The sequence below is a fragment of the Gavia stellata genome, chromosome 2 (assembly GCF_030936135.1).
Source record: "Gavia stellata isolate bGavSte3 chromosome 2, bGavSte3.hap2, whole genome shotgun sequence".
NCBI classification, from domain to species: domain Eukaryota; kingdom Metazoa; phylum Chordata; class Aves; order Gaviiformes; family Gaviidae; genus Gavia; species Gavia stellata.
The window spans coordinates 48,990,106-49,004,255 of record NC_082595.1 but is presented as its reverse complement, the minus strand read 5'-3'; the positions used below and the strand labels follow the sequence as shown (position 1 = coordinate 49,004,255).

General features: G+C 42.0%; 1 protein-coding gene across 2 annotated transcripts in view; it reads left to right on the top strand.

Moving 5' to 3' along the window:
- PDE7B (phosphodiesterase 7B) overlaps positions 1–9,787 on the top strand; it is an 82,657-nt gene extending 72,870 nt beyond the window's left edge. For both annotated transcript variants that reach the window (XM_059833979.1, XM_059833970.1), the window contains 3 exons: positions 1,896–1,992; positions 8,107–8,187; positions 8,732–9,787. In XM_059833979.1, the coding sequence (XP_059689962.1) occupies positions 1,896–1,992; positions 8,107–8,187; positions 8,732–8,949 (396 nt within the window). In that variant the 3' untranslated portion in view covers positions 8,950–9,787. The remainder of the gene's footprint in view (positions 1–1,895; positions 1,993–8,106; positions 8,188–8,731) is intronic.
- Positions 9,788–14,150: the final 4,363 nt, after the last annotated feature.

The following is a 14,150-nucleotide window of genomic DNA, read 5'->3' as shown; positions in this document are numbered from 1 at the left end:
ACCATAAACACTTTCCTTCTGCCACCTGGCATGTCAGGCAAGCATAAGGTGCCTCCAGTATTTCCTTATGTAATTTCTGTGAGTTAAAAAGCTGTGAATGCAACAGACACAGGAGAGTGTCAAATACTGAAAAATTAAGATAAGCTATTAATTATTTTATTGCCAGACCACTGCTTCTCTTGCCAGGCAATGCTTCGATTATAGTCTCTCTCTTGGCAAACATCACTTCACTGGTGTAATTTTCTAGCACCGTGCAGGAGAGCCCCATTGTCAGTGTTCTTTCCAAGACAGCCTGACATCAGGTGCCCAAGTCCCGTTCCTGTGACGGATGTTCAGAAACTGCCTCTGCAGAGACAGCTGTTGCCATGGCAGCAGGTGCTTCTCTAGTGGATCTGCCCAGCTAATGAAGAAACCATGTTTTGTTTAAAAATCAAATAGATTCAAACTGGTTCTTCCAGCTAAGCTACAGTCATTAACAGGCTCTTCAGAATAAACCTCTACCTATTAAAGCATTATTGTGATTAAAGTAGCTGCATATAAATTATTCTCTGGAGAAATTACATCAATTTCACTCTTAAATACATAAAGGAGTTTAAGTAATCGTTATCATCAATAAAACAAACCTCTACATTTTATCACTTTGTCGAGGTTACAGGAAAGGTGACAGTTACAGGGAAAGAAGTGTTGATCTGTTAATTCTTCCCCTTCCACCAGCGTGGGAAATGTAGTAATCTGCTCGTCTGTCCTCCATCAAATACAGTCTTCTGTCAGATTCCTGCATGGACCATGCAGGGCAGGGTGATGGGCTTATCATATTTTTGGACAGATTAGGCAAGAAAGTTGTGCAAATGCCAGAGGCACAGGGATTACAGATCTCAACTATGGCAAAAAAGTGTCTTATGCACTTTCTTGAAGATACGAACTAGGGCATAGACATGCTGAGATTTATTTATCTATCTATCTGGTGGATAAGCTGTGGAAGAAGAAAAAAAAAAATCAAGAAATCTTGATTGATCAGGATAAGTTAAAGAATGTTTGAAAGGTCCTTGTAATAGACAGTAACATTAAGGCTAATCAGTTTAATCCAGAGAGAAAAGTGACTTGGAGACCTCTGTCCTCCAGTTCACAGGTCTGAATTTATACAGGAAATACTTCTGTTTTCCTCCCCAGTGCCAGAATGATTTCTGACCTCTGTCAGGGTAACTGACTGTGTTCAATCTGTGAAGAAATGAGGCACATGACATCTTGTTCCAAGGCAGTAAGACAGACAGGCTATTACATGGTTTACGTTTCTGAAGCAGTTACTTGATTTTAAAAACCTCTTGCCCTCCTGTACTCATTCCCCTGCAAAGCGCTTAAAAGTACTAGCTAACTAAGTGAAACCAAGCCAGGGGCAGTGTGGAGAGCCCTGTGCTTAGCTTTGTAAACAAAAATATGCAGGCATTAAGACGAAGTGTAATTGAAGTGAGATGCAAGGTCAGTCACTGAGACCGCAGAGAAATGATGCCCAAATAGTCTTACACCAGCTTGGCTCTTCCCTTCCTTGTCATCAGCCGTGGATGCTGAGCCAGGCAGTCAGCAGGAGCCAGCCTGAGGCTTTTGCTGGCTTATTCCTTGCAAGGAATATCCAAAAGACTTTGCAGGCTTGGAATTTGGCCTTCCTCTTGTTCTCACTATGGTAAAGCGGAGGACTGAATGAAGTTTTGTTTGCGGCTTAAATAAATGCTCTTTCCTCAAAAGGCCTATTTGGGTGAGGCTGAGTCTCTAAAAGGTGGTCTTAACCCTTCCCAGCATTGCTAGTGAGGCCTGGGAGTTTCATGGCTGCAGATTTACTGCTGAAGCACTGCTAGACAATAATTTCTTTTCTCACCACTACTTTTCTTCTTTGCTTTCAGATCGCACTCAAGTGCGCTGACATTTGCAACCCTTGCCGGCTCTGGGATCTGAGCAAACAGTGGAGCGAACGGGTCTGCGAAGAGTTTTACCGGCAAGGTCAGCCCCTTCGCGTGCAGCGGTCCCCTTTCACCTCGGTCTTCCAGGCTTTTTGTGTGGCGAGACAGAGGTAGCATTCAGCCTACCCGGTTTGCCTTGAAATTTTCCTCAAGAACAAGCTGTTGAAGAGATACTCTGTCTCATTTGAAAAGTGGGAAGGGATAGAAGAGCAGCAAGCATTTTTTTGCCCTTGCTGCTCCTGCAGCAGTGTCAGGCAGGAGGGAGGGCTCTGCTGTGCCACAGCACTTGAATTCAGCTGGAGAGCCCATGGCTGGCTTCTTCTCTGAGAACCCTCCAGTCACCATTAGCTCTTCTGAGCTGGAACAGCACCAGGGCTACACTGCACCAAAATCCTACTGCTGTCCACTGTGGTTTATCTCACTTTTCATGTTCCTGCTACAACTCTGACGGGAGCCTTACCCTCGCTATTTCCCAAATATGACACATTCTTCTGCCTACAAATGCAGAGAAAGGCTTCAAACGCAGTTCCCAGCACGCCAAGCTCTTCTAACACTGTTGAAAGGGCCAAAGTAGACAAGCCAAAACTCATCTAGGACCTATTGCAAATGTTTTCAAACCCCTGCAGAGAGCACAGTCAGGCAGGGGCTTTTTTTAAACGCAGTAATTACACCATTTGGCTCTATCTGCATAGGCAAGGTCATGCTGTGCTGCAACGCAGGGTGCAGCAGAGTTTAATCACTGCTAAATTCTTTGTTCGGAGCATCCTGAGAGCCGAAGGCAAGTGGTATAAACACTGAAAGAGTGCACGATGAAGCTCTCAATTTATTTAAAATTCTGCACTACAAAATTAAGCCACATTCAAGCTGGTGCCTAGTACAGTTAGTCCATAACATTAACAAACAAGGACAAATAGGTCAGCAAGTTAATTTTCAGCCAGTGTCAGCTTAAGCTGGTGAAATGTCTTTGACTTTGATGCTTTTGAAGCGACATAAGCAACTTGTCAGATGTAGGTTTATTTAGTCAGATGTATAGTAAAGGCATAAGCAATATCCAACATGTGAGGACAGGGGCCCTCCCAGCTGTGCGATACGTCACCTTTAGTGTATTGAGGGACCATGCTGAGAAAGAAAGACAGCACTCTCAACTCTTACAAACATATGCTTTTTCCCAAGACTCAAGATTTATTAGTATAACATCTAAAATATACCTCTGAAAGGGGACACTGGAACATATGAGACTAGTTAGAAGCAAAACAGGGAGAAAAAGAGCATTTCACATGGGAGAATATACAGAAACTGTGGTCTGACTATCACTGGTGGCTGTATAGTCCTGGTAAGTGATACAAAAAACAATATTAACCACCATGTATTTAGAAACCATTATCACTTAAGAATGTTATTGTAGACCTCTCTACCTCCTTACACACAATGCTGAGGCTTGAAGGTATTTATTTGTCACTAAGGTTAGCATTTGAAAACCATAGCTCTTACGCTTTGATTTTTAACTATAGAGGAGCCAGATAATACCATCATTAGTGCCATGTTTAATCTTCCTTGGGTAACACATACAAACTTTGAACATTTTTGTACCAAATGTTTCTAATGCCATTTTAATAGACTCAGATCTTGATCTTTACTGGATGTGGAGGGAGGAAACATACTGACAAAGAGTGAGGAAACATACTGACAAAGAGTGAGGAAAAGGCTGAGGTACTTCATGCCTTCTTTGCCTCAGTCTTTAACAGTAAGACCAGTTGTTCTCCAGGTACCCAGCCCCCTGTGATGGTAGGTAGCGACAGGGAGCAGAATGAAGCCCCCACAATCCAAGGGGAAATGGTTAGCAAACTGCTACACCACTTAGACACCCACAAGTCTGTGGGACCGGATGGGATTCACCCAAAGGTACTGAGGGAGCTGGCAGAAGTGCTCACCAAACCACTTTCCATCATCTACCAGCAGTCCCAGCTAACTGGGGAGGTCACAGTTGACTGGAGGTTAGCAAGTGTGTTAAATCCAGTTGGCAGCCAGTCACAAGCGGTGTTCTCCGGGGCTCAGTATTGGGCGCAGTTCTTTTAGTATCTTTATTGATGATCTGGATGAGAGGATCGAGTGCACCCTCAGTAAGTTTGCAGACAACACCAAGTTGGGCAGGAGTGCTGATCTGCTCGAGGGTCGGAAGGCTCTGCAGAGGGATCTGGACAGGCTGGATCCATGGGCCCAGGCCAATTGGATGAGGTTCAACAAGGCCAAGTGCCGGGTCCTGCACTTTGGCCACAACAACCCCATGCAACGCTACAGGCTTGGGGAAGAGTGGCTGGAAAGATGCCCTGCAGAAAAGGACCTGGGGGTGTTGCTTGACAGCCGACTGAATATGAGCCAGCAGTGTGCCCAGGTAGCCAAGAAGGCCAACAGCATCCTGGCCTGTGTCAGAAACAGTGTGGCCAGCAGGAGCAGGGAGGTGATCGTGCCCCTGTACTCGGCTCTGGTGAGGCCACACCTCGAATCCTGTGTTCAGTTTTGGGCCCCTCACTACAAGAAGGACACTGAGGTGCTGGAGCGTGTCCAGAGAAGGGCGACGAAGCTGGTGAGGGGTCTGGAGCACAAGTCTTATGAGGAGCGGCTGAGGGAACTGGGGTTGTTCAGTCTGGAGAAGAGGAGGCTGAGGGGAGACCTCATCACTCTCTACAATTACCTGAAAGGGGGTTGCAGAGAGGTGGGTGTTGGTCTCTTCTCCCAAGCTACAGGACAAGAGGAAATGGCCTCAAGTTGCGCCAGGGGAGGTTCAGGCTGGATATTAGGAAAAATTTCTTCACTGAAAGGGTTGTCAGACACTGGAACAGGCTGCCCAGGGAGGTGGTTGAGTCACGATCCCTGGAGGTATTTAAAAGGTGTGTGGATGAGGCGCTTAGGGACATGTTTTATTGGTGGGCTTAGCAGTGTTAGGTTAATGGTTGGACTCGATGAGCTTAAAAGTATTTTCCAACCTAAAAGATTCTATGATCTTCCAGTCATCTGGTGTGTCTACACTACATCTATTAGGAAATAAAATATACACTGTGCTGTAGGCACCTGATGCCTACAGCAACTCCTAACACGAACCTTTCCTAGAAAAAAAAAATAACTTGTTCTCAAATGGGCATTTTAAAAGTCAAATAGGAACACAGGTTAAATAATGCAACTTCATTTGTTTATATAAAACTGGAACTGGCAAAAAACAATTTTCAAGAAAATGGCTGATGTTTAAGTAACATCAATGATCAGTTTCTCTGGAGAGGTTTTAAAATTGCTTGAAAGGTTTTCCCCAGCTTGAAAGTTCTCAGCAACTAATTCATGCAGTTACTTTTATAGCAACTTGAACCATATGAAAATTAACCATCATTTAAGTTGTTACGATGCAAAGGAAAACCTTATTTTTGTCAATTAAATGACTTGTCAAAGACAAGAAGATGTTGATACACTTCAAGCCAGACAGGTCTACCATTTTGAACCCAGAATGCCTGCAGAGGGGACATCACTGGAGTGAGACACTCTTTTTATCAGTCAAAGATTTTTGGAGGGGGTAGAGGGGAAGAAGAGGACAAACAAATCACACATGTGGAAACATGACAAACATTTTGTCTCAGCTTTGCTGAAGTGTTCCTTTTGATTTTTTGTGAAGCTAAAAGCATTTCCCTGGTATTTTGTAAATATCTAAGTAAAACTGAAAATACTCCCCTCACATTTAAGAAGCCATTGTATGCTGCAGAGAGAAGAAAGGTAAGGCTTAAAGATGCACACAGTATTTTATGTGGGGCTATGGAGCCCGAGTGGCACAATAGCATTTCAGTCAAAACTGTCTATTAGTGGGGAGAAAAGAACTTTTAAACAAAAGCAGTGGATTTAAAGCAAAATTATTCTTTTTGGGTTGAACACAACATGTTATCTGATCTAGCAGGTCAGGCTTATTATGGGAAAGTTTCTTGTAATCACCTCTAACTGTGTCCTTATTAGTGAATCAAATGAACAAAGTATTACTGCCTGAGGGCAAGTGGCACAACTTAGCTTGCACACAGTTAGGCTCCCTTCCCTCCCACACCATACATAGGAAAGCGTCTGCACCTCATGCAGTAACCAAGAATCACAGAATCATTAAGGTTGGAAAAGACCTGTAAGACCATGAAGTCCAACCATCAACCCAGCACCACCATGCCCATCAAGCCATGTCCCACAATGCCACATCCACACGTTCCTTGAATACCTCCAGTGAGGGTGACTCCACCACCTCCCTGGGCAGTTTATTCCAGTGTGTCACCACTCTCTCAGTAAAGAAATTTTTCCTAATATCCAGCCTAAACCTCCCCTGGCGCAACTTGAGGCCATTTCCTCTTGTCCTATCACTAGCCAGTTGGGAGGAGAGACCAACACCCACCTCTCTGCAACCCCCTTTCAAGTAATTGTAGAGAGCAATGAGGTCTCCCCTCAGCCTCCTTTTCTCCAGGCTGAACAACCCCAGTTCCCTCAGCCCCTCCTCATAAGACTTGTGCTCCAGACCCCTCACCAGCTTCGTCACCCTTCTCTGGACACGCTCCAGCACCTCAGTGTCCTTCTTGTAGTGAGGGGCCCAAAACTGAACACAGGATTCGAGGTGCGGCCTCACCAGAGCCGAGTACAGGGGCACGATCACCTCCCTACTCCTGCTGGCCACACTGTTTCTGACACAGGCCAGGATGCTGTTGGCCTTCTTGGCCACCTGGGCACACTGCTGGCTCATCTTCAGCCGGCTATGTCTCGGCTAACTATCACAAAGGATGAATGTGTTGCACTCACAGACAGACTGTTTGTTTAAAAAAAAAAAACAAAAAACCAACCTTAACTCATTTACAGCAACCTTTGCATGGAGTACTAATTGCATGGGGAAATGCAGTTTCTCCAGCAGGATAGGTGGTTGTTGTCTGGATGGCAACAGCAGCTTCAGCTGGAGCAAATGAGACTCCCTGAGCTCATTTTCTGCTGAATTCTTATATCCAGCTGGCCTGTAGTCCTCTGTGACCACTCCAGCACATGCATGATCATTGCTATTGATTACCTTCACCTACATCAAAAATGCCTCCTAACTGTTTTAGCTATGTAGGGAAGGAAGCCTGTCTTGGGTGACCATTTCTGCATCTGCAAGAATAGTTTCTACTGACTGTTTGTAAGCATCATCTTGATGCCAAATTTGGTCAATTCTGCATCAGGAGCAGTCTGAGGTGGCATCTGGAGTGAGCAGAGCCCCCAGCCAGGCTGTTCTTCACCAATCTGAAACAGACCCCAGGGCCAGTACCGGCAGGCACTGCCTTGGAGTCTTCAGGGCAGTCCCAGATTTGCACCTGGAGACCTCCTGCTCTGATTAGTCCAATACTGTGCTTTGAAGGTGACTAGGAGTTCAGTCAACCACTTTTGTTTCAAGTCTATCTGCTGTCTCTAGTCAGTCTTGTGCAGATGACTCCCTGGGGGTTTCCTGGACCGCCCGGGGACTTGGTGATGCAAGTTCAGCACAGCAGCACAGGCATAGCCCTGATACCCAGCTACACCACAATTATAAGACAAACTTCTAATTTCATCCACATTTGTAACTGGAATTCCATAACTCTTGATACATGAACACGTTGCCCAAGCCCACGCGCTGGCCCTTATTAGTTTGTTAGTGCAGGCACAGCTGCAGACTGCCAGGCTCCATCACACTGTCCTTCAACAGCACTTTCCACAAGCACCCAGTAGCAACTCACACTACAGTACTAATGGAGATGCACTTCTAAAATACATGGTCTGCATTTTTCTCGTAGGAAAACATTTGAACACTGAGTAAATTAACTAGAATGTCCTAAAAATCTTTCATGTGAGAGAATCCATTTTAAAAATTAAGGTCTTCAGAACATCTAAGTGCTCAGATGTCATGTTGATTCAAAATTCACCTTTCCTTAGAGAGATTTTTCTTTGTATGCATACTCAGTTTCTCTGATACCTAAAACAAAGGCCAAAAAATGAAGGTATTTAGACATTTAACATGGTTGTCATTGGTGCAAGATTCCAGCTGCTCAAATCCACACAGTTGCAGTCACTGTAAAAGTCTGACATAAGCCTAGGGAAGAGATAAGTGGCAGCAAATTATTTTCTCTTTTTTTTTTTTTTCCAGGTGACCTGGAACAAAAATTTGAACTGGAAATAAGCCCCCTTTGTAATCAGCAGAAGGATACAATACCAAGCATACAGATCGGTAAGTATTAGTTTCATTCTCTTCTCTCTGTTTATCTCAGTATAGCACAAGCTCAAAGAGAAACTTTTCTTTTTTTTCCCAATCTGGTTTTTTTAACAGTAAGAACTGTAGGTACCATGAGAGTCATGATTCACATTCTAAATAAAAATGTTCAAAAAGAAACCTGTCCAAGGCAAACATTCAATAGAAAGACAAAGGAGACATTGCATAGGGAAGAAAGGGGTCATTCTAATATCTGCAGAGAAAAATCCCAACCAACACATGTGATTACACACCGGTTACTTTCTAGTCTGAAATCTCCTCAGAGAAGGATGCTGTCTCTCACAGATTATACTGTTATGCACACAGAGCCACATCTTGTCATGTGCGCTGGTCAGAAGTTGCGCATTTCAAAAGGACTTGATAGCTGCTTGAGGCATTATTGTTATTTCTCGTCAGGGTTTTTGCCACTTATATTGCTGCATTCTCTCAAGGCACTCTGTGGGGCAAGGCACTCATGGAATGAATTTGTTCCTCACCTGCTGTCCTTTGTGTGTTTCCCCAGGGTTCATGACATACATCGTAGAGCCACTCTTTGAGAGGTGGGCCCAGTTTACAGGCGATACCCCCCTATCTGAAAATATGCTGAACCATCTCAGGAGGAACAAGGCCAAGTGGAAGACTTTGCTCCACAAGCAACACAGCAGCAGTAGGAGCAATGACCACTCAGGTCAAGTGACTGGCAGCCAAGAACAGACTTTAAATGAAGAAGAGACTCCTTAGTGGCAGCTTTGCACTTTTCCTATAGCACTGCTATCTCTGTCTTGATCACAACAGCAAACAAAATCCCGGGGAGCTAGGAGCCTGTGGTGAAGACCATGGAAAGGGAAGAAATGGCAAAGCAGAAGCTGTAAGGGTCCTCATGAACAAGCCCGCAGTTCTGCTGGGTTCCTTTCTGGATCTCCTTCATGTTCCTCTCCCCTCTCTTCGTTCTCCGCATGCCTGATGCCATTCATCACTTCTGATGATGAACTGCCTGAATGCCGAGTCCCAGTCAGTAGTACTGAAGCCAGGCCAGTTATGGCTGCTGTGAAGCAGGGAGGATTACCGAGAGAACAGGGGAGATACAGGCACTCTTGGTTATATGTTCATTTACCACAAGTCATACTGTGACATATGTATATAGGCCCAGAGCGCCATACGCTTTCCAGGCTGGCAGCTGGGCTGCACATTAAACCACCAGCATCTTCAGCATCCAGAGGACACTGGCTGAGTGAGATAGCGCTCGCAGAGGGCAGAGAGAGTCTGGTTATTTTAGTAATTAAAATGAAAACCTTTTTAACTTTTGTATTCTGTGCACTAAACAACAGATCTATAAAACTTTGGACTGAAGTTACTCTCCGTATACACGACTCCAGTGTAACAAGGCTCATTTTGGTAATCATTTTTATGCCACTTTGGCTAAAAGACGGGCATCTTCTCGTTGCAAGGAACAGTATTCCCTCGCAAACGAACGGGAAGGTGTTGTACAGTCTAAAACTTTGAAACACGAATGGATCTATCTTTTGAGTACTGTTTCAAGTAACATGTTTATATTCGTATGTGTACATTTTCTGTAAATACAAAGCGCTACTGATTCCCATGCCAAAATACTGGAGTACTGTGGGATTGCTACCTGTAAAAACATTGGCACTGTGAACAGAATACTGTTAGTTTTAATACAAGAGAAAGCATTTGTAAATATGGTATAGAGTTTATTAATATACACCATTGTTTGTGGATAAAAGCCTTAACTTTTAGCATCCTTCATCTTCTGATAGCTGCCAAAATCATATGATCACAAGATATGATTCTGAACTGCCTTTCCACTATTCAAGGTGTATCAAAGGTCATTAAGGAATGAAGTCTGGCAGGATAACTTCTTGAAAACTTCAAACACATTCCATATGGGTCCATGTTGTTAATCCATGGCACCTCGCACATTCAATCTAGGCAAATGCTTCACAGAGCCTGAAGTTTTAAGTTCAAAAAAACCCAAAACCCACAGCAACACCACATAATTTGACAGTTCAACCTGATTACCATTTATTCAAGAGTGTGAATTTTTATTAAATAGCTTAGTAATCTACAAAGCACGACATTCTAATAGTTCTGGAGTCCAATTGTTTTCTCGAGTGATGTTGCAGTGTAGTTGATTTTTTCCCCACATTCCCTCCTTAGGTAGTCAGCATCAAAATGCATTTGTATTTTTCTTTTCATTAAAAAAAATACTCCAACTGACTTCTACATCAGTCTCACTCAATGAAGGAAAAAAAACCTGTTGTAGTCAGACTATTAAGAAAAAGCCTCTTAACTATCACTATGTCTCATGTTTGTGAAAGATACATGACCTTATCTATGCCATAAACAACCTCAGTTCAGATAGTCTTTATAAAACTTTACTTAAGCTTCCATCATTTCAATGAGATTGTATTCTTGGAAACTACTGGATTGCACCAAAGTGATTGTCCCCTTCTCCTCTGCCCCCAGAAAAATTAACTGCATTCAGGTAAAGTATAGTGTTGTTGTAAACCCCCAGTACATCAAATCTGTATAGCTGTATAGCTGTGTACAGCAGTGTAATGTGCTGCTTAGAAGCACTTAAGTACGTACAAAAGGATATAATTTCCCTTGTTTTGTTTTTTTACAAAGAAATGGAAGCTATTTTCCATCTAGTTGAAAGAATTTTTTTAAAATGTTCTGAAGTTTAGTTAAACAAATCCGGTGTCTAGCAGCATAAAAAGCTCTTGACAGATACATTGTTTCTGAGGAGCTTCCAGAAAATAAGTCCAACAGAAAGCTTAGGTACAAATCAAGTTCTGTTATAGCTACAATAAAACCAAGACCTCTTCTGTAATTAGAGCCTACAGGATCCATTACAAGTCTGCTCTTACCAAGTTAAAACTTTCCAACTTCAAAAAGCTGCTCTTAAAATGGACAGGTTGTGAGGTTTTTTGGTGCGCCGAACATACTTGCTAGATTTCAATCATCTTGTCTAATGAAACAATGCTTGAAATAGGTTCAGGGTGGCTCCAGAAATGCTTCTGTACTTGTAAGCCAAACCCATTACACAAGTTTAGGTCTGGGCCAGTTTGCCTCAGGTGCTCTAAACAAAAGTGCACTGAAAAGTTAGGCTCTGGCAGCAGATGCCTGGCCGCCAGATTCACTGGGGTCTGTAAAGCAAAATGCTACCATTTGATTTCCCATAGAAGCAGCCAAACTGTACCTGATACAGCCAATCCAACAGCACCAGTACTCAGTATATGCAGTTGTGATATATATTTGGTATTCTCTAGTTTGGAGGACATTTCGGTACTGCGATTTCTCCCCAGGATGCCAACAGAATGCTAGATGCACAGAACAGAAAAACATCTATGCAGATAATGCAGATTTTTGTCCTGTTAGCCCTATTAGCCACTTTACAGAAAGCCCTTGTAGATTATTTTTCTTTCTTATTGGGCCAGTGCAGCTTAAAGATTCTGTAGTTTTAAAACTGAGTTAGGTTTTTCATATAAGGAAAGAAGCAGAAAACTGCTAAGAGCAGAAGCTTAAAACATTTTCATACCCCACAAGTACAATTCATTTGATTAAAACCTAGTTTCTTTAAATGCAGATTTCATACCATCCAAGAGGCAAATTCTGTATAAGTAACAACAACAATAATAAAAGAAAGTGGTGATAAGTGAAACTTTTAGGCTGGTTAAAATAATGCATATGTATGCATTTTCGTTAAGTAAAGATTTTATCTACCTTTGGGTTTTGAAGGGTCAATGTTCCAGCCACCAGTCAAAAGGGGGAAAAAAATTTCTTTTGAAAATGTGTACCTTTGAAATACAAAAACAGATAGAGGACTACCTGAGATTAAGTAGAGTCTACAGAGGAAAAAAACCCACATGATCTGCAGTTGTATCTAATCTCATCTACAACATGGGTCAATTATTTTTCTATGAACTACTGGTTTCATGAAGAAAATCAAAGTCTCCCCGAATGACCAGTGAGAAGGCTGCTACCACAGTAAATGAGATAAGCCCCTTTCCACACTGTATAGCTATCTTACCAGCTTTTCTAATCTGTGGTTGAAATTTCTATTTCCAACAAAACAGAGACAGAATGCATACTAGCCCTTCCAAATGGACTTTCCTCCAAAAGGAGAAACACTCAAGTAGTTACAATTTTATTTTCAGGTGTCAGTCAGGGTACTAGCCATAATTTATAGCCTCATATTTTAAGTCATTCAGATGAGTTGTCCATAAAGTACTCCCATTCTCCTCCTGATGCCACCATCCCCTTCTCATGGCCCACAAAAATCAATACTTAGATTTGAATTAAGATCCTGCAAATCAAAAAAAAGCCACCCCAAAACACAAACAAAACAAAAACCCAAGGCAAGCTTCATGCCATGAATATGTATCCAAATTATTTTGATTGGTGCAAACTATTATTCTGTTCTTTGTTTCTATAATCCAGCCAATATTTTAGGTACATAAACTTTAAGTGCAGAGCATAAGTTTGACTTGGATGTAAAATATATTCTGCTTATCTTTGAATTCAAGATTGTATATGTCATGTTTATTGTAAAGCATTTTATATATACATATTCACATATCTTATACAACTCTATGGGCCAAACACTGGTCCCACCAACTTCACTGGGACCAAGAATCAGCCCCCATATGTGCGTATATATGCCATATGCATCATTCTGAAAGGAAGCACTAGATTGTGTGAAAATGCTGTGACTGCTATGCAGTGATGCCAAGAGACTTAACTGTATCTTTTTTTAACAGACTGCTGTAAGTATTCATCATGTCAAAGAATGACAACTAATAAAAAAAAAAAAAAAATGAAGTGTCCAAAGTTCTTTGGTAGAGCCAGTTGATTGAAAGCATCTGCTTAGTTTGCAGAAGACATTCTGGTTTGACAAGGCAGCAAAAGTCCTGCTGCATCCATCCTCCCACTGTCTCTTCTTTCTACCAACAGAATAATCACTTTCCTAGTGCACAGTTTCTGAGAAGACCTTTCCTCTAAATTTACCCTTAGCGTTGCTGTAGGAATTTAAATGGAGTTAGCAGCAAGGAAAGTCTTTCCACATCTTTCTCCTAAGCATATAGTAGAAGGATTTTCAAACCCCAAGGAAAATGTTTCCCTGTTTAAGTATTTAAAGAAGAGGGAGTTGTCTTTTACTATTGTTTCAGTTCCAGTAACTAGTTCTCCTTAGTGTCATTGGTCAGTTTTAATCTCTGTTTTCTCATTTCTCAGTTGCGGACAATGTTATATACACATGTGCAACATGACAGAGGCTTGTGAAGTTTAATTGCAAATATAGGAAATACTGATATTCTACACCGATAAATATTTCTAAGTGAGAAATACTTGTCATCACTGACGGAATTCTGCCACTGCAGGGACTAATCTTCTTGACTTTGATACATTTCTTAAGCCAGAATTATTTGTACCTCAAAGTCTTCAGTAACAACACTCCCATAGTTTGTGCAGAGCAAATGGTACAACTGAACTCAATATAGGAGCTGAAAATAGTTATTTTCAGTGTTATTTAGCCAATACTTTAAATTCACTTTCTTAAAATAAAAAAACACCCTTCAGAATAATAACAAAAAGTGTTTTCACGTGTTCCCAGGATGCAAGCTGAATTGCAGAATGGATTCTAGACTGAAGCCCCTTAGAGATCTGTCCTATATATGGATGGAGTTGTGATGGTTTCTCCAGGAGAAGTTTTACATAGTCAGTGTTGGAAATCCACCCACAATTTTCCACAATGGATTTAGCAGTGTTATTTTCAAGAACAACTAAGTCAATACATTTTCCTACTCTGCACAGGCACTGTCTGTATGGATGCTGATGTTTAATGGTTCAAAACAAATAATGTAGACTAGCATGTTGAAATGAATCACTGAACAGCAAAAGAAAAATTAATCATATGGCAA